Genomic DNA, 24,606 nt, shown 5'->3' with positions numbered 1-24,606 from the left:
CAGCTACGGGGCAGGGGGTCCACCTAGCAGCTGCCGCCGCCGCCTCTCTAGGGCCGGACAGCCTGGTAGGCCCAAGAACACATCAAATACAAGGCCCAGGGCGCCAGGGCTTGGGCAGGTGGGCACCGCAGGGGGACGGGTGGCCCTGTGCCCAGAGCAACGAGGGCTCACAGCCAGCCCTGCCTCATGGCCCCCGGGCCCTGCAGAGGGCAGGTGGGACCCAGGGGGAGGCGAGGCTCTGGCCAGCATGGGGTCCGCCCATAGTCAAGGGCCAGGCTGTGGTTCCAAATGCCACCTTTTACTGCTGGAACACCAGGGGTGCTGACAGGGCGCCAAGGCGAGGGAGCAGCAGCAGAGAGCTCGGCTTGGGGAGCTTGTGCTTGGCTGGGGCCACGTCAGAGGAGAAGGAAGCGTGGTCAGACCCAGGCCCCCGGCCCCGGCCGCTTGGCCCTGTCCTAGGGAGGACACAGGACAGCCTGCAGGTCCTTGGGCAAAGAGCCGATGACCGTCTCGATGTACAGCTGTGCCCGCTGGAGCGTTGCCTCCTTCACTGGGAGCTGGTGGCCTTGTGCCTGTACCTGCAGGGGCAGCAGTGGTCAGGGGCAGGTGACCTGCATACAGGCCGGTCAGGTCAGGAGGCTCCACAGGGCCAGGAGACAGCTCACCAGCTTCTCCCGAAGTTTCAGGACCAGGTCCACGACCTCCACCTCAGACTTGTCCTTCATCCAGGCCTCGATGTTCTGCTGGGGACACGACAGAGCCATCCATCACGAAGGCCCTCACCGTCCCCTGGGTCCCCCTTTCCTCCCCCGGCCCCGGCACCCCCTTACCGCCTCACAGATGGCCTCGAGGTGCAAAGCCTCCAGCTTGTGGGCCATCTCCTTGTACCGCTGCCGGTACCAGCCGTCGAAGTGTGGGGACTTGAAAAACCGCCTGCAGGTGGCAAGATGCGGGAGCTGTGGGCTGACCCTGTGTGCCAGGGCGGCCTGCCCTGCCCGTGGCAGGAGCCTCAGGACCCCAAATGCCATCCACACACCTGTACAGGCCCAGCCAGTCGCCCTTGAGGATGCAGGTGAGCTGGGGCCCTGCGTGCTCCAGGCTGCGCAGGAAGTCATCCTGGCGGAAGGGGCGGATCTGGGGAGGAGTCTGAGACAGGGGCCTGGTGAGCGCAGGCTACTGGGGAACACAGCCCCACAGGCCTCGGCCATCAGCTGGCCAGGACCCTCCCCTGCCACACTCCTCAGCCACCTGAGGACCCATCGCCCCCACCCTCCCAGGACAGACCCCCAGACGGCCCCTCCCAGACAGAAGGGCCTAGAGGCCCTCATGCATGGCCCCATTTTTCTGTCCTATGACGGATGCCTAGAGCCCTGGCACCTCCCACACGCTCGATGACCTCCTCCCTCCCAGACTTCCCCCAGATGGCCACCGGGACCCGCACCTTCCAGGGTGTGATGCTCTTCTGCAGGGGCATGAGGCTGGCCATGTAGTGCTCCTGGGGAGGGGAGGTTGGGAGTGAGCCTGGGGCCACAACCTGGTGCCCTCACCCGCTCTGCCCCGGGCCTCACCAGGGGGATGATGAAGCTCTGTGTGAGCTCCAGCAGGTGCCGTCTCAGCAGTGCTGTCTGTGTGTCCCACGGCCTCTTCTTTTGCAGCCCCTAAGAGGGGGGCACGGGCTGAACTCGCCACATGCACCCCTTCACCCAGAGCAGGCTCACCGCCCCACCCCTCCCCGGGCCTCCCCCCCGCCTGTACCTTGAGCAGACGTTTGAGCAGTGCCTTGTCCCGGTGGAGGTGGGCCGAATAAGCAGTGTAAAGGCCTGGCAGGAGAGCAGAGTAGGCCCGTCTAGGAGGCCCCCTGGAGCCCTGCCCCACCCGCTCCCACCTCCAGCCCCGGGCAGCACAGTTCCCTGAGAACTCCACCCGCTGCACAGAAGGGGCTGCAGCCCAAGGGGCACACACCTGGCTTGGTGTCCAGTGTCTTCAGCCTGGAGGGCTTTTTCAGCTTGACCTGCTTGGGAAGATCCCCTGGGGAACACACCCAATACCAGGCCTCAGGGTCGCAGCCGCACCCACCCTGGGCTGAGCCTCTCGCTGGGTGGGCCTCTGAGCCCCCGGCCCACCTCCCCCGCTGCCTGGGCAGAGGCCAGGCCAGCCTCACCTGACATCTTGGGCTCTCCCACACGGAGGATGTGGGGCCAGTGCTGGAGCGTTTTGATAAAGAAAGGGTTTGTGACTCCCAGGACCACGTTTGGTCTAGAGAGAGGAGAAGAGAGAGAGAGAGAGAAGGGGCAGAGGCAGGCCCAGGGAGATGGAGCACGGGGAGCTGGAGGATGGGGACAGACAGGGCACTTACGGGGCCTGTGTGCGGGTGGTGAACTCCTTGAACTCGCTGTCATGGATGGTGAAGTAGGGGCGGTAGTCGCAGCAGAACTTGAGGGGCTGCAGGCAGCTGAGGGCGGGGCGGTCAGCAGAGAGGTCAGCCCCCACCGCTCCTTACAGCCCCCCTCCCCCCCCACCTCACCTACCTGATTAAGGCCAGCACCATCTCTGAGGACATGGCAGGCGAGGGTGCCAGGACCACCAGGGGCTCCCCGAGGAGCATGAGCTCCCACAGAGTCTGCACGTGGGTCAGCACGGGCTGGAAGCACCTAGGGCCCCGCAGAGGTGGTCAGGGAAGGCGGCTCCCAGCCCTTGGCCCACCCTGCTGGCCAGGCGGGCCCAGCTCACACCAGGCACTGCCCTGGACAAGACGCGTGAGGACATCTGAGGATGCTCAGGGGTGTCCAGGGCCACCCTACCCTCTGACCACGGCCTGCCTTGGCCTGGCCCTGAGCCCCCACACCAAAACACGGGGCAGCTGGGTCTCCGAGGCCTGGCTCCCTCACAGATGTGCCTGGGAAAGAGCAGCCTCACGCAGCAAGGAGCTCCCAACACAGCGGATCCTTCCCTCCTGATTTCTAGAACCTTCCTCCCCACAGTGCCCACTTCCTCTTCGTGGTGGCAGCAGAGCCCCGGGCTTCTCTACAATTCTCCCTCATGGAACCGCCCCAGAGTTCACTTCTGGGGCCTGCAGTCCCTCTGGGGGCCCCACGCTGTGCAGGCTTTACCTCATAGGTCCCCTTCACCATCTACTCAGGCAACAGACAGCAGCCTACAGGGCTCACCTGAACAGGTCCAGTTCATGGACACTGGTGAGGACCACCGGGGCGGGCAGCAGGTTCTGGGAGGAGGAATGGATGGGATCAGGACGGGGGAAGGCTGGTAGCTGGCACCCCGGAGCCCCGAGCAGTACCTTTCACCCCAGGGGAGCCCTGGGCACTGCACCCTTGCCCTGCACACCTCTGCACCCCCACAGCACTGGAGAGGATGGGGGACACCCAGCTAGCTTTGCTGAGGGTCTGGCCACCCCCACAGGGCCCCTAGCGAGTGGGGCAGGGACGCCTGGGCAGGTGGGAGGGTCGAGGCAGGTGCGAGGCCACTGGCCCAGAAGCAGGGCCCCACCTCATGGCTACACTGCTTCGGAGGACTGTGCTCAGGCTTGTCCATCCGGGATGGGACTCGAACCTGGGGGACGGAGGGAGTAGCTGCCAGACGGGAGCAGGCATGTCTGTAGACCTGGGGCCCTCCCTCCCCAGCCAGCCCTCACCTGGAGGACGACTCCCATGACTGGCAGGTTCAGGGTCTGCCCCGGCACAGGCGCTGGCCACTGGTCTATCTCGTTGCACACTGTGGACACAGGTGGCCAGTGTCGGGAACCTGCCCCAAGCAGCAGCCGCTGGCTGGAGGTGCCGAAAGCTTCAGCCGGGGAGATGGTGCCATCTGGCATTGCCCGGCAGCCACTCACCTGCTTCCAGGCAGGGGGCCAACTTGTCAAAATACTCGGGGGCGATGAGGCTCAGCAGCGCCTGGAACAGCCGGACGAAGGGCAGGCGGGACACCAGCACCAGGGACTGCAGGACCCGCAGGGCCGGTGAGAGGTCCTCCCAGCCACGCAGGCTCTGTGGGGCCCCTGATGCCGGGCTCATCCAGTGTCTACCCGGGGAGCGGCATCCCGCAAACTCCACAGGACAGCCGTCCCTGGGAATGGCCCATCCTGGATCCCAGGGCCAGTGGACAGAACACCCCAAGCCTGCCCCAGATGGGGCAGGGAGCCCTCAAGAGCACAGCCGGGCTCTGGGCCTTCACAGGGAAATGCGCATGGCCAGGATTTCTGGGATGATCTCCCCGGGACTCAAGCAGCTTTTGCTTATGGTGTCTCAGTTCAAGAAGGAAGTTGTCCTAATCTGGAAAGCGTGACCCTGCTCCCGTCAGCAGCAAGGAGCAGGGACATCAGGAGCTCACAGGGGGCTGCAGGTGCCGTGCCGGCCAAGGCAGGCAGCAGCGCCCGTTCCCCAGAGGGCCCAGGAGGCACCCGCTCTCCAACCCCTCATCTGCTGCCCAGGCGGGGTGGCTTATGTGGCCTAGGCAGTGAGCTGTGCCCCATGCCAAGAGGCTGGGGGCTACAGGACACGTGGGCACCAGCCCTGCCTCACAGCAGCACCACCCCAGAGCAGCCAGGTGGCTCACCTTCTGGAAGTAACCCCTCTTCACAGAACTGTCCTTCACCTGCCTGAAGTACACGTAACCGAAGTAGTGTGCTGGCTCCCTCTGCAAAAACAGCGTCAGCTGGGCCGAGCTCACTCCCCACGTTCCCTCCTGCCCACCCAGACCAGCAGCCAGGGCTGCGACTGCTCTCTCCAGCCATGGGGGTCAGGCTGGGGGGTCCTTGGCTCACAAGGTGGCCGACCCCTCTACAGAGGGCACCTCTGCAGGCACTGTGGTCACAGCTCAAGGGGCCTGGGAGCACCCAGTGGTAAAAAGAGCTGCCTCACCCCCACAGAGGCTGGGGTGCCAAACCTACAGGTGTGGTGGGGCTTGCAGCACTTGGGAACCCTCGCGGTTGCTCGCACCAGGCCAGCCCTGGCCTCTGGGGAGAGGCAGCCTGCACTCACTTGCAACGACACAGGGGCCCCGCTGTTGTAGCGGCGGTCCTCAGCATGCCAGGGGCTCCTCTGCCCGCCGCACTGCCGAATGCGGAAGCTGAACTGAGTGTCTCCGAGGCAGCCTGGAAAGGGAGGCAGCCCCCACCCGGCCCACATCAGGGTGGAAACTCTCCTGCCAGCTTTCAGGGAGGGAACCACAGACAAGGCCACGAATGCCTCCAAAGAGAAAGCCCAGCCTGCCAGGAAGGCTGTGTCCTGATTCCTAACCTCAGTCTCAACCTAAACACCGCCCCCAACAGCAGCAGGGACAGCTGCATGCGTGGTGCAGTCAGCTTGCACAGGGGCCCTGGGGGACACCGGAAGGCCATGGCGTGGGGCCTGGTCGGCTAGTCTGCGACAGGAAAACAGGCCTGCACGGACGGCCAAGTCCTGGAGAAGAGCAAAGGCCAGGTAGCCACTGTGGTGGGATGTAGGAACCAGACCCCACCAGTCGCTCTGCCTAGAGACACCCTGCAATCAGGGTAACCTGACCAGCGCTGCTGCCGGGAGCTCTGGACGTCTATAGCAAGCAGGGAGCAGGGAGTGGGTTGGCGCAGGCAGGCAGTGATGCTGACAGTGGTCACGTCCACGCCTGGGCCACGGGGGGTCCTGGACAGCCTCAGTGCCCACCTTCTGCGTGTCACCCACCCCAGCTCCAGAGCCAACGTCCCAGGGGTCGGCTACCTGAGTGCGAGTCGGGAAAGGACAGGTAGCAGATGCTGCTTTTCTGAAACACAGGAAACCAGGTGAGGGCCTGCTCGAGTTGGGGCCACGGCTGCTCCCAGGAGAGCCAGGACCCACCTCCTTGTCCGTGAGCCGGAAGTCACTGGGGTACACCAGCTGTGGGGACACAGGGCACCCGGTCACCTGCTGCCTTGCAGGAATGCTTTCCTGGCGGCCGCCACCTCCTTTCCGGCTTCTCTGCCCCTTCTCAGCAAGAGTCCCCTCCATCCTTCCCTCCTGTCAGCTACCACACGCGGGCCAGCTCCCCAACTCCCTTCTCGCACCCCTCCCCTCGTGCAACTGTGCTGAGACCTCCCTACCTCCCTCACCCCAGGGTTCGTCCCCAGAGCTTCCGGAGGTGGTTTTCAGAACCTCCACACCCCCACACCTGCCTCTTTCCCACAGCAAGTGACCCCAGGGCTCTGCCTGCAGGTCCCACCTCCCCTCTGTTCCCCCTACTGAACCCTTCCACTTAGCCAGAAGGTCTTGGGCTGCACAGTTCCCCAGGGCTTGCTCCCCTAGATGGGGCCTGCCCAGCTTCCCCATTTCCTGGTCTTGAGTCAGATGGCACCAAAGACAGTGGCATCCCTGCCTGTGGACAGCATCCCGAGCGCTTTCACCCCAACCTCTGCTAGTCAGGAACCCGGAAGCTTCTGGCCTGTACCCCCCACCCCAGCAAGAGCCCTAGGAGAGCACCCTGAGCCCTGCAGCGTCAGCAGCAGGCCCTTAGGGATGTAGGAGGCAGGCGACACTCTGGAGCAGCAGCGGCCTGAGGCTCGCTCTCGGACTCAGCAGCTCTATGCGCAGGCCCAGGGCCAGAGCGGATTTCATTACAGGATCCCCCCAAAAGGCAGGGGGCCCCACGGCCCTCACTCCAGTGCACCTCTGAGGTGTCTTCCTGGGAGCTGGTGTGCCTTGGGCTGCTGCCCTGGCCTGTGCTCTCCAGAGAGCACAGTGCTAGGAGTCTATGGGGGCGTCAGGAGACAGGGCTTGCATGCAAGGAGCTCCCAACTTGTCTTGTCCCCCCAGACTCAACACTGAGGAGGAGCTCGGTTTAAGGTGAAGTGAAACTGTTCAATAAAAAAAAATTGATTGTGAAAGCATCAAATGCTACTCCTCCTCTTACTCTCCCCACCAAATTTTGTTTTGGAAATATAGCTGTTTTCGTGAAAATGTCTACATTAACAGAGTACTTTTATTTTAACGTCAGCTCAATAAATACTGCGTTTTCTCAGATTTAACTTCTAGCGCAGTAAACGTTGACACATATCCGTACAAAAAGCTTCTTGGGGGGACGCCTGGTGGCTCAGCAGTTCAGCGTCTGCCTTAGGCTAAGGCCGTGATCCCAGGGTCCTGGGATCGAGTCCTGCATTGGGCTCCCCGCAGGGACCCTGCCTCTCCTTCTGCCTGTGTCTCCGCCTCTCTCTGGGTCTCTCAGGAGTAAATAAAATCTTAAAAAAAAAAAAAAAAAAAGTTTTTTTTTGGCATCAATAACATTCCCGATTATAAAGGGTCCTGGGACTGTGCAGTGCTGGAGCTGGGACCTGGGAGGGCACGACCACCACAGTGGAGGGGGGCTCTGGGGACCTCCAGGCAGAGCTCATGCCACAGGCTTCCCAGGGTGGCTGGGTAGGCGCAGCCAGGCCCCCTCCTCAGCTTATCCACAGGTTCCCGTCCCCCACCTACCCCCAAGGCCCTGCCTCACCTGCAGGCTTCACTGCATCTATCAGCCTGGAACCCCTTCCCTGTATCCCATGCGTACTGGGGGTCCCAAACCACTCTGTCCCTAGCACAGAACATGAGCTCCTACAGGGCAAAGCCTGGCTGCTTTACTGGATTTAGTGGATGAGTGAATGGAGAGCTCCTGGCCTTCGTTGTTGCCTTTTCTGAGGAACAGTTTACGTCAAGCAGCCCCTTCTCCCCCGCCTGCCTCTCTCCTCCTCCTCCTCCTCCAAGACCAGCCATGCCCGGCCCCTCCCTCTGAGCTGCATTTGTCCAGTGCCTGTGGATCACCAGCTCCTGGAAGGCAGCCTCTGGGTCTGCGGTCCACATTCGTGCACCGTGGACGATGCTGCGAGGTCTGCATTGCTCAGGCAGTCCAAGATGGGTGAGCACTGAGCAGGTGCTCCTCAAAACCCAGAAAATTCGACTGAAATGACCCCAAGCAAAAGGCAAACCTGATGAGGACCGTGTGGCTGTGCCGCCTGATAGGCTCACGGCCAGACTCCCACACAGACCTCACGATTCAGAGAGGCCCTACGTCCCCAACACCCCCGGCCAGAGCTGTGCACCTTCACCAAAAGCTCAGAAAGTCACAGAGCCTTGAACAGGACTTGCTGAGAATCAGCTTTCTAAAAGTTCTAGAAAAATGTACTTAAGAATGCCCTAAGGACACAGAAAAAGCTCTTAACTTCTGTGATTTTCTGAGGAATGTGAGCAACAGTGAGGATGTGGGCTCTGCAGCCCCAGGCAGATCTGTCACCTCCGGGTGCTCCACGGGGCTGCAGCAGCACCGCCCGCCTGATGGGAATGGGCGCCTGGTGGGGATGGGCGGGCCAGGCGGATCCCAAAGTCCTTGACAAGGGTCCGCCCTTTCTGTTTGGAAGACTGGGGTCTCCCACAAGCTCTCAGCAGTCAGCACAGCCTTGGCACATGCCCCTGGCCCCCCTGGCAGCGCACACCTCCCTGGTCTGTGTCCTGACCTCGGGGCATAGGAACGACCTTGTGACAGGCCCGGGGACGCAGGGAGGAAGGGAAGCTGCCCAGGGTGGGTGGGGGGCCTGCAGGCAGTGGGGCACCCCAGGCCCCCGAGCGGGTGCAGCTGGTGAGCAGGACGCCTGCAGGCTGGAAAGGGCCCCGAGCCTGCGTGTGAGGCCCGATGAACGCGGAGGTGTGGGCAGGGGAGGCCGCGCGGCCGCAAACGTCGGCCGGGGGGTGTGTGTGGGGGAAGGGGGTGACCGCGCCAGAGCGGACTCCCACCCTGAGTGACCCCGCGGCACGGAGGGTGGAGGCCGGAGACCCGCCGGGCACCCCGAGGGCAGGGCCCGCTCTCCTGGTCCCGGGGGACGTCCTGGCAATCGGACCCTTCGTCCTCTGTTCGGGGAGGGCACTTTGAGGAGTGACCGGCGCCGGGCTTCTGAGGCGTCGGTCCCAGGGCTGTTCCCGGGATGCGGGGGGCGGGGGCTGGGCGCGTCCCCGGCCCCGCCGTGCCGCCCCCTCCCCCCTGCCCCCGCCCCCCGCCGCCGCCCCCGCGCGGCCCGCTCACCTCCAGCGCCTGGCCCAGCTCCAGGTCGAAAGTGACCACGCACACGCACTCCAGCCAGGCCGAGAAGCGCGCCCACGGTGCTCCCGCAGCCCGCGCTCCGGGGGACGCCGCGCCCAGGCGGCCGCGAGCCCGGCGAGGCTCGGCGCCCGACAGCGCGTCCATGGCGGCTGGGACTGCGCCCGCCGCGCGTTGCCGGGGGAACGGTCCCGAGGCGTTGCCGGGGGAACAGCCCGGAGGCGGACGCCTGGCGCCGAAAGGGACCGCGCCGCGGAGCAGTGGAGCGGCAGCTGCGGGCCAGAGGGGCCCTGCCGCCGCGTCGGCGCCTCTGGCGGCCGGAGGACCGCCGTGCAGCGGAGCGGCGCCCAGCCCACCAACGAGAAGGGCCCGCGCGGGCCAGAGCGGCCGGGGCCAGGAGGCGGAACTTCCGGGGAGGTCGGTCAGGCGGGGGTCGGGGCTTCCGGGGGCGCCGCTCGGACGGGCGTGGTGCGCAGGCGGGGGGAGCCTGTCCTGGCGGCTCTCGCCGCTCGCGTCAAGGCCGACACCTGCTGCCGTCGGGCTCGGATTCCAGCCGGGTCGGGACGTTGCCCCGCGATGCCGGGTGTCTGCCTGTGGTCCCCCGCGGGGTCGTGTCCGCAGCCCCCCGGAGCCCCCGAGGCCGGGGCGGCACCTGCGCGCGGTCTGGGCCACGACCGCCAGGTCCCCGCGGCTTCCCGGCGCGCGGGGCCTGCTGGGGGCCCGGTGCCCCGGGTCGCCGCGGCGGACGGGGCTCGTGATGTGCGTGCGCCTGTCCGAGTCCCGGCCCAAAGCTGGTCACGTGCGCGCAGAATGAGGGACGTGCTGTGATGGGCCACGACCATCCTCTGCGGTGACCCCCGCCCTTGAACCTAAGGCGCCCCTGTTCCGAAGCTGACCGCGATGCGCCACCGAGTGTTCCCAAGCATCCCGTTAGGAAGTGTCGGATGCAGAAAAGGTCAGTGAGCTGCACCCCGGCCGCCCAGTCAACTTGTTTTACCCTGTGTCCCCTCATCTGTCTCCATCCCTCAAGCCACCTTATTTTTAGATTACGTCCAAAGACAGTTGTAGACATCAGTGCTCTCCCCCACCAAATACTTCAGTGTGTGTATTATTAACTAGTACTTTTTAGTTCAGTTTTTTCTTTTTTTGGGGGGGTGGGGGTGGGAGAAGTAAATTAAATTTATTTATTTTTAATTAATAATTATTTATGTATTTATGTATTTATTTATTTTGGAGTAAAATTCATGTGTAGTGAAACGGGTGGGGTTTTTTGTTCATTTGTTTTTAAAGACTTTTTTATTTATTTATTCATGAGAGACACAGAGCGAGAGGCAGAGACACAGGCAGAGGGAGAAGCAGGCTCCATGCAGGGAGCCCAATGCGGGCCTAGATCCCAGGACTCCAGAATCATGTCCTGGGCCAAAGGCAGGCACTCAACCGCTGAGCCACCCAGGGATCCCAGAAATGGGTAGTTCTTAGAATCACCATTAACCCAAAGAACTAGCAGGATAAGGACGGAAACAGTGCCATCCCCTCAGGAAGTCCCCTGTTGCCTCTTTTCCAGTCGAGCACCACCACGCTCCACGACTCCATGATTCTTTGCACCACGAGTGACCCTGTTCCAGAACTTCATAAAAGTGGAATCATACAGCGTGAAGTCTTGTGTGTCTGGCTTCTTTCACTCACCGTAATGTTTTTATTTTTTGTTTGTTTGTTTGTTTTTAAGGATTTTATTTATTTTGATAGAGAACGAGGCAGCGTAGAAACAGGAGGAGCAGCAGAAGGAGGAGCAGGCTCCCCACTGAGCAGGGAGACGGATGCTGGGCTCAATCCCAGGACCCCGAGATCATGACCTGAGCAGACGCTTAACAGACTAGGCCACCCAGGCGCCTCCACAGTGTTTTTGATATTCATCCATTTTGTGGTGTATTTCCCAAGCTCATCCCTTCTTACTGCAGAGTATGCTTCTTTGTAAGTGTATTACAGTTGTTTATTCATTTATTCTATTGATCCTTTGCATTTCTATACAAATTTTAGTAGTAGCTTGTCAGTTCCTTTTTTTTTTTTTTTTTTTTAACAAAGATTGTGTTTATTAAAGAGAGAGCGCACAGGAGCAGGGGGCGAGGCAGAGGGAGAAGGCGAAGCAGACTCCCCAGTGATTGGGGAACCAGTTGCAGGGCTCAATCCCAGCACCTTGGACTGGATCCCAGGACCCTGGGATCATGGGTGAGCCGAGGGCAGACACTTAACCAATGGAACCATCCATAGCTCATCATTTTCTACAAAAAAACGAAAGAAGACCATGTGCTGAAAATTTCCCAGGAATTGCATTGAATCTACAGATCAATTTAGGGAGAACTGCCATCTCACGTTGCTAGTGTTCTATGCATGACATGGCCATGACATTTCACTCCATTTATTCAGGTCTTCAGTAATTTTTCTTGGCAATGTTTTTGTTCCTTGGGAATTGGAGCACACCCAGGTTTGATAATAGGCTAGGAGAGTTCATAGGATTTATTTTATTTTTTTTTTTCCAAGCCAAACTGTATCCAGCTTTATTAAAGATACTTTTCATAAACAATCATGGTATTTCAGGCAGGACATGGGCGGACGATCGTTAACAGTATACAACAACTTTCAAACTCCCTTCTTCAATGGACTACCAAAATCAGAAAGCCACTATAAAACCCAATGAAGTCTTCATGTGATGCTCTGAACAGGGAAAGTTTCGAGTGAGGGTTGACAGTTCACATTTAGCATGTTGTTTAACAACTTTTCACAAGCTGACCCTGACTTTCAGGAAATGAAATGAAAATGGCAGAATTATCAATCTGAAGATCCACAAGCTAAAAAAAGGAACTCTTTTGAGGGACGCCATCTCAGTGGTGACACCGTAAAGTCCAGATTGCCTGACATACTGGGAACCATTTCATGGGATCAGGTTCCAACAGGTCTCTGGGTTTAAGGGAGTCAAGTCTATGTTGAAGGCAGAGAGGGAGAAGAGGACATAAAAAAATGAATTTTAGTTTTTCCACACCACCAAGGTGGCTCATGTGTGTCAACATCAAGGAATCCCTCCTCCTGGGAGCCAAGAGGAAGTTTCTCAAAACTAGAAGGGGAAGGTGTTTTTCCCTCTTGTTATCAATGTAGCTTCGGAGATACTCTATTGGTGACATATGCCCTTCCCCCAAAACAACAATGAAGTGTTCCGTGTGCTAACAACATAGCTTAAAAAAAAAAAAAGTAAAACAAAATTCTGCATTTTTATAAAACTTGATAAAAAATAGTATTTCAAACTGTACAGTCACCAGAAGTACACAGTTATCAAAAATGCACACACTTCACTTGGCATCTCCAGCACCTTCAGCTTTCTGTGCCTGGTCTGTTTTGGCATCTCCATTTTCTGCAGGGTTATTTCCATCCTTGCCAGCATCAGCTTTCCCCTTTTTCCCTTTGGGTACCTTCTCTCCCTTTGCAGGGGCCTTTTTAGGCTTGGGCTCTGGCTTTGGAGGAGCAGGTTTAGCAGATAACCTTGCAGATCTTCTCTGTGGCTCATCCTTCACCTTGGCTTTATCTCCTTAGCATCCCCTTCAGCCTTTCTCTTGGGCATGGTGGCGACGGCGGCGGGACGTAAGTGCTAGACGCGGGGATGCGGCGGCACGCGGGCTTTGGCCGGTCCGGGGGTCGTTCTTGCCTCTTCTTCTTCACACTGCTCATAGGATTTGGCATGTAGTCATTCTATGTCATTACATTATATCTTTATTTCACTAAAAGGATACAAAATAAAATCAACAAAGAGAAAGACTCTTGGGGCAAATTTTCGGGGAGACCAGCCTCCAGGGTCCTTTCTCAGTGGAGTCCCAGAGGAGGCACTTTAAATGTGTCAATGAGTTGTGATAGGATGTGAAATGTTGCCAACCAGGGAAGTTCCTTAGAGAAGCTTATTGGGAGTTTGTATTTCTTTCCTAAGGCCTCTGTAACAAATTGATACAAATTAGGTGGCTTAAAACAACAAAAACGTATTGTCTTACAGTTTGGGAGGCAGAAGTCAGAAATCAAGCTGTCAGCAGGTTTGGTTCCTTCCCAGGGTTGGGAAAAAGGATTTGTTTCAGGCCTCTGTTAACTTCTGATTGCTGCCTGCAAACCTTGGTTGGATTGTAGATGTACCATCCTAATCTCTGTTTGTACATCACCTTCTCCTCTGTGTCTCTTCTTGATTTTTCTTAGAAAAAACTTGTCATTGGATTTAGGACTGCTCTTCCCGCCCCCCCCCCCCCCTGAATCGAGGATGATCTCAAGATCCTAACTTAATTACATCTGCAAAGACCCTTTTTCCACAGGTCACATTGACAGGTTTGGGGTGGATATCTTTAGGGGAAGGAACACCATCCAGCTCCCTACAGGAACAGTCAGATAAGCAGCCGCTGTCCAGTGCCTGCCCAAATTCCAGATGCCCAGAAAGAAAATGGGTGGTCAGTAGAAGTCACATTGAGTTTAGACATTATGAGCCCCTCTGATCACTCCTTGGAGTGATGGGAACTCTCCTGAAATCCATGTTGCCAGATGCCCACCAAGGGTTAAGTTGGTAAGCAGGGGCTTTCTATGACTAAGTGGTTAGCCAGCTGCATCAGTTCTTTTCTGCACGCCCTTCTTTTGTTAGATTTATTCCTAAGTATTTTATTCATTTTGATACAATTGTGAATGGGATTTTTTCTTTCTTTTTAAAGTATAATTAACATGCAGTATTATGTTAGTTGCAGGTGTACAATATAGTGATTTAACAATTCTATATATTACTCAGTACTCATCACAATAAGTGTACTCTTAATCACAATCACCTATTTCACCCATCCACTCACCCACACTTTTTCTGTGAATGGAATATTTTTTCTTAAAAATTCTCAGGGGCACCTGGGTATTTCAGTCAGTTAAATGTCTGGCTCTTGGTTTTGGCTCAGGTCATGATATTGGAGTCCTGGAGCCCCTTATCAGGTCCTGTACTCAATAGGGGAGTCTGCTTCTCCCTCTCCCTTTGCTCATCCCCCCATAAATAAATTTAAAAATCTTTAAAAAAATTTTTTCAGATTACTTGTTGCTGGCAAATAGAAGTATAACTGCTGTTTATCTATTGATATATCATCCTCTGACTTCAGTAAACTATTATTTCTAGTGAGGCTTTTTTTTTTTTAAATATAGATTCCTTAAGGTTTTTTTTTTTTTTTTTTTTAGGATTTTATTTATTTACAGACAGTGTGTGTAAGAGCGGGGGGGGGGGGGGGGGGGGGCGCTCAATCTCACAACCCCAAGATCATGACCTGAGCCGAAACCAAGAGTTGAACACTTAACCGACTATGCCACCCAAGCGCCCCTTTCCTTATATATATATTTTTAAGATTTTATTATTTTAGAGAAAGAGGGACAGAGCATGGGGGGAGGTGCAGAAGGAGAGATAGACTCCCCGCTGAACAGGGAGCTTGATCCCAGGACCCTGAGATCACAACCTGAACCAGAGGCGTCTAGATGTCCAAATGACTGAGCCACCTAGGCGCACTGTCCCTTGTGATTTTTAAATAGATAATCATATCATCTGTGAATAAAGGTAATTTTACTTCTTCCTTTTTTTTTTATTTTAGGTTTATTTATTTACTCATGAGAGAGGCAGAGATAGAGGCGGAGACACAGGCAAAGGGAGAAGCAGGCACCCTGTGGGGAGCCCAATGTGGGACTCATCCCAGGACCACATCCTGGGCCAAAGGCAGACACTCAACCACTGAGCCACCCAGGCATCCCTTGCTTCTTCCTTTCTAATATGTATGCCTTTAATTTTTTTCTTGCCTTATTGCACTAGCTGGAAACTTTTGTACAATGTAGAAAGATTTCAAATATTTCTTCTATTCCTTGTCTTTCTTTTCCTTCTGGTGTTCTCATCCCATGTCGGGTACACCTTTTGCAGCTGCCCCATCATCGTCTTTGGATGTTCTCTTCTGTGCTTTTCGGATTTTCTCTTTATTTTTCAGGTTTTTTAAAAGATTTTATTTATTTATTGAGAGAGAGAGAGACAGGCACAGGCACAGGCAGAGGGAGAAGCAGGATCCATGCAGGGAGCCCGATGTGGGACTCCATCCCAGGTCTCCAGGATCATGCCTGGGCTGAAGGCAGCGCCAAACCACTGAGCCACCTGGGCTGCCTGGTAGTGATACTTTTTACACGATGCTGAATTTGGTTCTTCATTCATTCCTGCTGATTTGCATGACCATCTTGTGTCATTTCCTTTCAGCTTGAGGAACTATCTTTGGTACTTCCTATAAGGCAGATCCGTCAGCAATGAATTTTCTATTTTGTCTGTGATCTCACCTTCATTTCTGAGGATTGTATTTTCGGGTATAGAATTTTTTCAGTGACAGGTTTTACTTTTCTTTGGCACTCTGGATGTGTCATTCTATTGCCTCATGGTCATTGTCCCCTTATGAGATTTCAGCTATTAGTTGTATCATTGTTACCCTTTATGTGATGGGCCATTTTACTCATGCTTTCATGGTTTCCTGTCATGACATGCAGGAATTTGGTGATGGCATACAGAAGTTTGGATCTCCCTGTGTTTCTCTCATGTGGCCTATGGATCAGTAGTCTTATGAAGCCCTGGCTTCTGTCTGGCTGAAGTGTGGCTGTTCTTGTAGAACAGGATAGGACCACACTTCCTCCTGTACTGATGGCACTCAGAAGGAAGTGTTTATTTTATTTAAGATTTTATATTATTTTAAGATGTTATTTATTTATTCATGAGAGACACAGAGAGAGGCAGAGACACGGGCAGAGGGATAGGCAGGCTCCCTGTGAGGAGCCCGATGCAGGACTTGATCCCAGGACCCCAGGGTCACACCCTGGGCTGAAGGCAGATGCTCACCTGCTGAGCCACCCAGGTATCCCCCAAGATTTTATTATTTTTAAGTAATCTCTGCACCCAATATGGGGATCAAACTCATGACCCTGAGACCAAGACTCATATATTCTACTGAGCCAGCCAGGTGCCCCTGGGCAGCACTCATTTTACACCACAGTTTTACTTTTTTCAATTTATTGGTGAATAATTTTGCATTTGGTGTTCTTAGTGATAGAATTTATTTTATTTGATCCTCCTCCTGTGTCAGAAATACTGAATTCAGCTTGGCTCTATTTTCACCATTTTGTGTACACTATAAGGCAGTTTAGAAGAGAAGTCTGTTAGGGAGCCATACATATTAATATCTTAAGAGCAATTACAGAAACAAGGATTGTGGTAGCTCTACATATTTTCTCTTTGCACATTACAGTGGGTTTTTAAAAAAGATTTTATTTGTTTATTCATGAGAGACCCAGAGAGAGGCAGAGACACAGGCAGAGGGAGAAGCAGGCTCCCTGCAGGGAGCCCGATGCAGGACTTGATCCTGGGACCTTGAGATCACACGCTGAGCTGAAGGCAGATGGTCAACCCCTGAGCCACCCAGGTGCCCCGCACATTACAGTATTTACTTGTCTATACCGACCATTTTCTTCTCTCTCCTTTCCAGTTTTTAAAATAAACATGTGGTCAGGGGTTATCTAATATTTCACTTTAACATAAGGGCATAAGAATACTCAGTGGGACGGAAACAGAATTCAAGGATTACGGAATGCAGTCAACCGTTGATACAGGAGCGTCTGTGACTGCAGGTGTGCTCATCAATGCTTATTCTTCACCTGTAATAAGGACACATGCATCTTTTAGGTGAAAATAAAGCATTGTTTTGTTGGTTTTTTTTTTTTTCAAATATTTTATTTATTCATGAGAGACACAGAGAGAGAGAGGAGCAGACACAGGCAGAGGGAGAAGCAGGCTCCATGCAGGGGCCCTGATGTGGGACTCGATCCTGGGACCCTGGGGTCACGCCCTGCGCCAAAGACAGATGCTCAACCGCTGAACCACCCAGGCGTCCCTGTTTTGTTGTTGAGTGGACATTCAAGTATGTTTGAAAGGATGCAAACAGAACCCAACTATTCAGAGGGTCAGATGCTACCTGTTTTCCATTTATGCTTCAGCTCCAAATCCACTTCTGCTTGCTTGCTTGCAATAATGGAGCTGGATCCTAGAAGCATTTCTCTTCTGCCTTTGGCAGGATGTTAGGTTTTGCTGGTAGAGAGTGTTGGAGAGTCCTGGTCTAGGTGTGCATTCTTTTTCTTCTCCCACTGGGCAGCTGCCAGAGCCACATGTGGGAGACTTGGAGTGGTGTTGCCTCTGTGAATGGCTTCCTACTCAGTTCAGCATCAGGCTGTGGGCAAATTCTCAGGGAATCTCATAGACCCCCCCCCAGCAGGAGGCTTTCCAGGCTTAGCTGGCCTGCACCTTGGAGAGCTGTATTCCTGTCCATCAGCCTCTGCTCATATCACTGCTATCCCTGGACAACCCAGGGAATGTCTGTTGTCCACTAGGCTGCAGCCACACAACCCAGCAACACAGCATGAATTCCCACCTTGGGGAGGGAACCTCCCTTCAAATTATGGAGGGAACTCTGTAGACAACTTTCTTGACTATGGAGTTCTCTTTACTCCTTTGTAATTCATCTCCTGCTATTGGTAATTTTTATTTAATTTTTTATTTTAAAAAATATTTTATTTATTCATTCATGAGAGACACAGAGAGAGGTAGAGACGTAGGCAGAGGGAGAAGCAGGCTCCATGAAGGGAGCTCCATGTGGGACTTGATCCCGGGTCTCCAGGATCACATCTTGGGCCAAAGGCAGGCGCTAAACCCCTAAGCTACCCAGGCGTCCCTATTGGTAATTTGTATATCAAACTTTCTGTGGTGAAGTCATTTTATGGTTTTTGTCCTGCTATTGGACTGTGACTACTGACACAAGAAGGAAGAAACCAAGCAGGGAAAGGCTACGAAGTGTGCTTGTGTGCACAGGGACATGTGTGCACGTGTGTGTGTAGGCTTGAGATTTGAAGTAGAGGGTCAGGGTAACCCTCACTGAGAAGGGGACAAGGGAGGAGGATCTAGGAGGTAATTTAGTAAGCACAAAAATGACCAGAGGAAAGCGTGGGTGCGAGGGCTGTGGTCGGAGGTCATCATGATCAGAACCCAATGAACTAGGGGCAGTGTATGGAAACGGGAACACATCACATAGAACCTTATGAGTAACGGCAAGGACTTGGGTTTCTGGCCATGCCAGATGAGGGCTGGGGAGGGACGGGATGGGCTTGTTCTCTTTGGATCTCTCTAGGTGTAAGCTATGCTGCTGGAAGCTGCTCTCTGGCAAGAATGCCAGAACAGAAGCAGGAATGCATTGGGAGGCTGCTGTGTAGGTAAGAGAAACTGGTCTTGGACCCGGGTGTGCTTGTGCAGAGCTGGCCATGCTTAAAAGTGGAGGAATGGGACGCCTTGATGGCTTAGCACTTAAGCTCTGCTTTCTGCTCAGGGCGTGATCCTGGAATTCGTGGATTGGGTCCCACATCGGGCTCCCTAAGGGGAGCCTACTCCTCCCTCTTCATGTGTCTCTGCCTCTATTGAATAAATAAATACATTTTTTTTTTTAAGTGGAAGGATTTGCTGATAATTCCAGTGTGGAATCTAAGAGAAGGGTCCAGGCTGACCCCAGGCAGTCTGGCCTGAGCATAGGAAGAACACCGAGATAGAGGGTTGCAGGCGTTCACATAGCAGAAAAACCAGTGGGACCATCTCTGGTTGGTCCTCTGGCCCTGATCCCCCTTTCTGCAGCTCAATCTGCTGCGACGGCCTTCGAGGGGCCTTTGTTTGCACGGCTGGCAGGGCGCTTCTCCTCTTGGTTGTAGGGCCAATCCATTTTTTTTTAAAGATTTTATTTATTCATTTCAGAGAGGGAGAAGGAGGAAGAAAAAGGGAAAGAGAATCTGAAGCAGACTGCGCTGAGCGCAGATCCCAACCCGGGGCTGGATCCCCCACCGCGAGGTCACCCCCTGAGGTGAAGCCAAGAGTTGGATGCTCAACTGACTGAGCCACCCATGCGCTGAGCGGATGCTTTTTTTTTTTTCTTTTCTTTTTTTTAGCTCTCAACTCCTGGAAGTTCACCCTGCAGAACTGGCCAGGTGCCTGGCCTGCAGGGTGCCAGGGAAAAGTGCTCAGGCGGAGAGCTCTTCCTCTTCGCAGACGTTCTGCTCTAAGGCCAGCCGAGGGGAAGCCGTGCCTGCGCCCCGCCCCTCCCCCCCCCCCCCGCCCGCCCGCCCGCCCGCCGCCGCCGAGCCGCTGGGCGGGAGCACGCCCCGACTTTGGAGGACAGCCCCCCCAGCCGAGCTCCCCAGGCCGCCCCCGGCCCCGAGCACGTGACGTTGCAGGGGACGCGGCCCGCGAGCTGCAGGTCAGCCAGCCCTCAGGGCTGCACCGCAGCACCGTCCGCGCGGACCCGAGTTAATGAATCTCGTTCGCAGACTGGTTGGTCTGGGTGCTACGCGGCCCCTACTTGAGTTGCGCAGCCCCCCAAGAACCGCGGGGCACGGGGTCAGGCGCCAGCCGGGTCCGGGCGCAGGGGCCTCCGCGGGGCACACAGGCGCCCGCGGCTGACCCCCGCGTGCCCGGGACTTCGGGGCGCATCCAGGGGCGATGAGGGGAGGGCCGCCGACGACCCGGAGCCGCCGCCCCAGGTGCGCGGTTCTCACGTCGCCTCTGGCCCCTGCAGGGGCGGTTCTGCGGCCGATTAGGCATCCGGACCAATCGGTGCTACGTCAGCAGGACCAGCGACCGGAGAAGGCCGCCCCGCCCCACGTGAGCGCGCGCCCCGCCCCGCCCCTCAGCCCCGTCCACGTGAACGAGCGGCCCGCCCAGGTCCGGCCCTGCGCGCCGCATAGCCCCGCCTCCGCTGCGTCCACGTGAACGCCGGCCCCGCCGCGCAGCCCACCCTCGCCGCGCCCACGTAAGCAAGCAGCCTGCCCCGCCCCCGCCGCGCCCACGTGAGCGAGCGGTTGGCCCCGCCCCGCCGCGCGGCCCCGCCCCCGCAACGTCTACGTGAGCGCGCGCCACGCCATGAAGCCCCGCCTCCGCCGCGCCCACGTGAGCGAGCGCCCCGCCCCCGCCCCGCCGCGCGCCCCCGTGCCAGACACCGCCCCCCGGCGTGCGCGCGCGCTCCCGCCGTCGCCGCCGCCATTTTGGAGCGACCCCCTCGCCGCCCGCGGCCCGAGCCGGTCCAGAGCAGCCGGCCGGCCCGCGCCGTGTCCGTGGGCGCCGTGTCCGTGGGCGCCGCGCCCGGCCGGGCCCATGTGCGTGCGGCTAGCCCCAAGCCGCCCGGGCTTCGCCTCCGCCAGCGCCCTGGCCTCCATCCGGGCCTCCGAGGAGCCGCCTCGACGCCCGGCCCGCGGGGCAGGTGAGTGGGGCCGCCCGCCGCGGCTCTTCCCGGCCGCGCCCGCCCCCTGCCAGTGGTCTCGCGGCCCGTGTGCCCTCCCGTGGGCCGCCCTCCCGGCGGGCGCCCCAGGGCGCTGTCCACCGCACGGCGTCCACCTGTCAGTGGCCGGCGCGCTGTTGCCCCTGTCAGGGCTCCCCGCTCGGCCCCGCTCCTTCCCGAGGCGGTGTCCGCTTGCCTCCGGCGCCGCTGCCTCGCAGTCCGTGTCCCTGTGTCCTGACCCCCAAGTGCTCTCCTCCTCCTCGAGTCGTGCGCGTCGGTGCCCCGGGCAGTGCCCCCCCCGCCCCCCTCCGCCCGCACCTCCTCGCGGCCGCTGCGCTCCGCCCCTGCCTGTGCGGTGGCGGCCCGAGCCGTAGAGTCCTAGCTCTGCGGTGCTCTATCCCGGCGGTGCTCTTCTCCCTCGCGGTGCCCCCAGCCCCCGGCGGTGCTCTAACCCCCCGTGGTGCCTTAACCCCGGCGGTGCCCTAATTCCGGCAGTGCTCTACCCCGCCCCCGCGATGCCCCCAGCCCCTGGTGGTGCCCTAACACTCGGCGGTACCCACCCTACCTGTTGCCCACTGTCGTCACCGCCTTGCTCCTCCTCCTGTCGCCCGTGTGGTTTCAGGGCCCCCCCCGGGGGTCCCCGGCCACCGGCCCTGTGTCCCTGCCCGCACGCGCCCTCCTGGCCCCCCTTCCCGGCCCCCACCGGCCCTGGGGTGTCCTCCACACACCCCCGCCTGCCGCTCTGTCCTTGCAGCCTGGCAGCAGCGCCCACCCACTTGTTACTGACAGCCCTTGGCCCGCATCCCAGGCGCCCCGGGCCCTTCTGCTCGGTTCCCCTCCCGCTTCCGTCGCTGCCCTCCTGCCCCGTCCCTGTGGCCTCACAGTGCTGGAGCCCTCACGGACACGCAGCCGTTCTCTCTGGTCCACGTCCCTTGCTTTCTGGTGGCTCTTCCATTTTGGCCTTTCTGACTCCCAATGGCGGGGCTCTGGGCGGTGAGAAGCAGCTAGGTGTGGGAAGAGTTGGGATGGTGGTGGATGTTCTCTAGGAACCGGCATCAGACCGGGAGGGGGAGGGGGAGGTGGCTAGGAGCCAGGTGGGCCGTGGACCTGACTGTCCGCTCTTCCCTGTGGGCTGTGAGCCTGGGATGGACGAGGAGCTGGGGCGCCCACAGAGGGGGAGAAGGGAGAGGGGAGGTGTTGGCAGTGGGTGTGGTTGGGGCTTAGACCTTGGGGCCCCCTTAGAGATTTTGGAGGCAGAGCTCGGGGACTTGCAGAGAGATTAGAAGAGGGCGCGTGAGGTTCTGGGCTTCTCCGTGGCACCGCTCACTGGGTTGGGGCCACAGGGGAGGGCGGCAGGAGCAGGGTGGTGTTCCAGGTTGGAGATGGAAAGTAAGGTTTTCTCTTGGCTCCAAGTAGTGGGAGAAGTCTGACACATCCAAGGGGCATTAGCAAGAAGGTATCTCGCAGAAGAATCTGGAGCCCAGAGGAGAGCTCCTGCCGCGGGTGTGGCGATCTCAGCACAGGGGTAACGGCAGCGGATGCACACAGATCTGCAGTGTGTGCTGCTCCTTGGAGTGCTATGTGTGAACTGTTTGTCCTCACAAGAACTCTGGGGTGTAGGAACTATTATCACCCATTTTGCAGGTGAAGAACAGATATACAACAAACAGGTGGTTGACTGAGGATTTATATCTCAGCCGGCTGACTAAACCTCTCCTTCTTTTTCGTTGGGTAAGGAAAAGGCTACCTTTCAAAATACTTAAGTTTTTGAATAATGATGGTAGGTGATTTTATATCAGGCATTTTTGTGGACACACATGCATGTGTTCCAGTAAAGCTTTATTTAGGAAAACAAGCCCAGGAACTTTTTAAAGTGTGTTACAAGGGACTGACGCTTGGGTGGCTCAGTGGTTGAGCATCTATCTGCCTTGGGCTCAGGTGGTGACCCCGGGGTCCTGGGATCGAACCCCTCATTGGGCTTCCTGCAGGGAGCCTGCTTCTCCCTCTGCCTGTGTCTCTGCCTCTGTTCTGTGTGTCTCTTGTGAATAGATGAATAAAATCTTTTAAAAAGAAGTAAAGTAGTAAGATGGTATATGTAACATTATTACTTTTTTAAGATTTTATTTACTTATTCATGAGACAGAAAGAAGCAGAGACACAGGCAGAGGGAGAAGCAGGCTCCATGCAGGGAGCCCAATGCGGAACTCGATCCCAGGACCCCAGGATCACACCCTGGGCTGAAGGTGGCACTAAACCGCTGATCCATCCAGGGGCTCTTTAACAGACTTTTTTTTAAAATTAATTAATTTATTTCTTTACTCATGAGAGACACCCACAGAGAGAGAGAGGCAGAGACACAGGCAGAGGGAGAAGCAGGCTCTGTGCAGGGAGTGCAGGGAACTGGACGTGGGGCTCGATCCCAGGACTCCAGGATCACAGCCTGGGCCAAAGGTGGCGCTAAACTACTGAGCCCCCTGGGCTGCCCTATAACAGACATTTTGATGTAAAGTGGGTACATGATTTGCGTAGAATTTACCATAAACCAGTGTGAAATTTTCTGTTTTGACATCTAAACCAGTAAGCATTTAGGTCCCCCCCCCCCCCCCCCCCCCGCTGCTCGACTCCTAAGCATTTACTTCCTAAAACAACTTAATGACTTAGTCTTAACATTTCTGTTAATATGTGAGGGTACTGAAGCACAAGTTAAGGAATGTCCCCAACGTCACAATAAATAAATGGGAGACCCAGGACTCAGCTCAGGTGGTCAGACTCTAGAGCTTGTGCTTTCCACTCTCCCCTCCTGTGGGTGGCTCATGCACAGGGTAACCTGCAGTAGGTATGTGAAGTGGGTCTCGTTCTCACAGCATTTCTCAAGCATCCTCAGCCATCCTCTTGGAAATCATGTCATATCCATGGACAGCAAGCAGTCTTCTTTTTAACACAGAATGTACAATCTTTTATTTATTTTAAAAAAAAGATTTTATTTATTTATTCACGAAAGAGGCAGAGACATAGGCAGAGGGAGAAGCCATCTCCTTGTAGGGAGCCTTATGTGGGACTGAATCCTGGAATCCTGACCTGAGCCAAAGACAGCCGCTCAATCCCTGAGCCACCCAAGCGCCCCTCTTTTATTTCTTTTGTTTGTTTTTAAAGATTTTATTTATTCATGAGAGAGACAGAGCGGCAGAGACATAGGCAGAGGAAGAAGTAGGCTCCATGCAGGGAGCCCGATGTGGGACTCGATCCCGGGTCTCCAGGACCACACCATGAGCCTAAGGCAGGCGCTAAACCACTGAGCCACCCAGGGATCCCAATTTCTTTAAAAAATATTATGAGGCGCCTGGGTGGCTCAGATGGTTAAGTGTTTGCCCGGCTTACGTTGTGATTCTGGGTCCTGGAATCAAGCCCACATTGGGCTCCTTGCTCAGTGGGGAGCCTGCTTCTCTCTCCTGCCCCTTCCCCCACTGGGTGTACTTGCATGCACTCTCTTTCTCTGCTTTCTCAAATCTTTGAAAAAAATTCCACTACTAAAAATTACTGAATTTTTTACTTCCAATGAAATGCGTAGATCTTAAATATATGTTTGATGAATTTTGAAAAATGTGTACACCAGTGTGTCTATCACTCATGTCAAGATATAGAACGTTTTTGGGATCCCTGGGTGGCGCAGCGGTTTGGCGCCTGCCTTTGGCCCAGGGCGCGATCCTGGAGACCCGGGATCGAATCCCACGTCAGGCTCCCGGTGCACGGAGCCTGCTTCTCCCTCTGCCTGTATCTCTGCCTCTCTCTCTCTCTCTCTGTGTGACTATCATAAATAAATAAAAATTAAAAAAAAAAAAAGAAACTTAAAAAAAAAAAAAGATATAGAACGTTTTTGTCATCCTCAAAGCTTCCTTGTGTCCCTTTTCAGTTACTACAACCAACCTCCAAATCCTGAGGCAACCATTGTTCTGCTTTCTGTCATTATAGATTAATTTTACAGGTTCTCCAACATATGGAGATTCTTTCATATGAAAGAAATCATAAAGTGTATGGTATGCTCTTTTGTGTCTGTCTTCTTTTGCTCAATGTCATGCTTTTGAGATTTGTTTATTTACTTTTTTTTAAGTAATCTCCGTGTCCAGTGTGGGGCTAACTCACGACTCTGTGATCAAGAGTTTCACACTCCACCAACTGAGCTAGTCAGGTGCCCCTTGAGATTCATTGATTTAAA

General features: G+C 56.1%; 2 protein-coding genes, 1 long non-coding RNA gene and 1 pseudogene across 14 annotated transcripts in view; 2 read left to right on the top strand and 2 right to left on the bottom strand.

The window, feature by feature from the left end:
* Positions 1-277: 277 nt before the first annotated feature.
* DENND6B (DENN domain containing 6B) lies at positions 278-9,809 on the bottom strand. 5 transcript variants are annotated; one of them, XM_041754768.1, is made up of 20 exons: positions 9,013-9,809; positions 5,826-5,864; positions 5,709-5,751; positions 4,995-5,107; positions 4,570-4,650; positions 3,848-3,953; positions 3,650-3,729; positions 3,505-3,567; positions 3,168-3,223; positions 2,529-2,651; positions 2,357-2,452; positions 2,162-2,256; positions 1,963-2,028; positions 1,756-1,820; positions 1,569-1,658; positions 1,442-1,495; positions 1,037-1,146; positions 831-933; positions 666-743; positions 278-578 (listed from the first exon to the last, which is right to left on the bottom strand). In XM_041754768.1, exons 1-20 carry the CDS (start codon positions 9,172-9,174, stop codon positions 456-458), a joined length of 1,746 nt encoding a protein of 581 aa, XP_041610702.1. In that variant the 5' UTR covers positions 9,175-9,809; the 3' UTR covers positions 278-455. The 5 variants fall into 5 exon arrangements, with proteins under 5 accessions (XP_041610702.1, XP_041610703.1, XP_041610700.1 ...); XM_041754769.1 differs by having other exon boundaries at positions 666-740; XM_041754766.1 differs by having other exon boundaries at positions 4,995-5,066; positions 5,709-5,864.
* On the top strand, positions 9,523-10,684 carry LOC121490775. Its single transcript, XR_005987771.1, has 2 exons — positions 9,523-9,982; positions 10,592-10,684. It is a non-coding gene; the product is annotated as an uncharacterized LOC121490775 (long non-coding RNA).
* An 882-nt stretch (positions 10,685-11,566) lies between these two features.
* Positions 11,567-12,652, bottom strand: LOC121491407 (annotated as a pseudogene).
* A 7,488-nt stretch (positions 12,653-20,140) lies between these two features.
* PPP6R2 (protein phosphatase 6 regulatory subunit 2) overlaps positions 20,141-24,606 on the top strand; it is an 82,063-nt gene continuing 77,597 nt past the window's right edge. For 7 of the 8 annotated variants that reach the window (XM_041756290.1, XM_041756291.1, XM_041756298.1 and 4 more), the window contains exon 1: positions 20,141-20,375. The gene's annotated coding sequence lies outside the window, so the exon portion shown is untranslated. Of the gene's footprint in view, positions 20,376-22,037; positions 22,125-24,606 lie in introns of all 8 variants that reach the window. The other variant, XM_041756288.1, reaches the window with a different exon arrangement.

Source organism: Vulpes lagopus, chromosome 5 (assembly GCF_018345385.1).
Source record: "Vulpes lagopus strain Blue_001 chromosome 5, ASM1834538v1, whole genome shotgun sequence".
Taxonomy (NCBI): Eukaryota; Metazoa; Chordata; class Mammalia; order Carnivora; family Canidae; genus Vulpes; species Vulpes lagopus.
The sequence above is the reverse complement of the archived record's forward strand: the minus strand, read 5'-3'. Positions and strand labels throughout refer to the sequence as shown.

What these genes read in the sequence shown, in the direction of transcription:
- DENND6B (XM_041754766.1), bottom strand. Translation starts at nt 9,174, where the DNA reads ATGGACGCGCTGTCGGGCGCCGAGCCTCGCCGGGCTCGCGGCCGCCTG. An exon ending in CATGAACTGGACCTGTTCAG is followed by an intron (nt 2,652 to 3,167) that starts GTGAGCCCTGTA and finishes GCGGGGCCCTAG; the next exon opens with GTGCTTCCAGCCCGTGCTGA. An exon ending in AGAGCTTCATCATCCCCCTG is followed by an intron (nt 1,496 to 1,568) that starts GTGAGGCCCGGG and finishes TCCCCTCCCCAG; the next exon opens with GAGCACTACATGGCCAGCCT.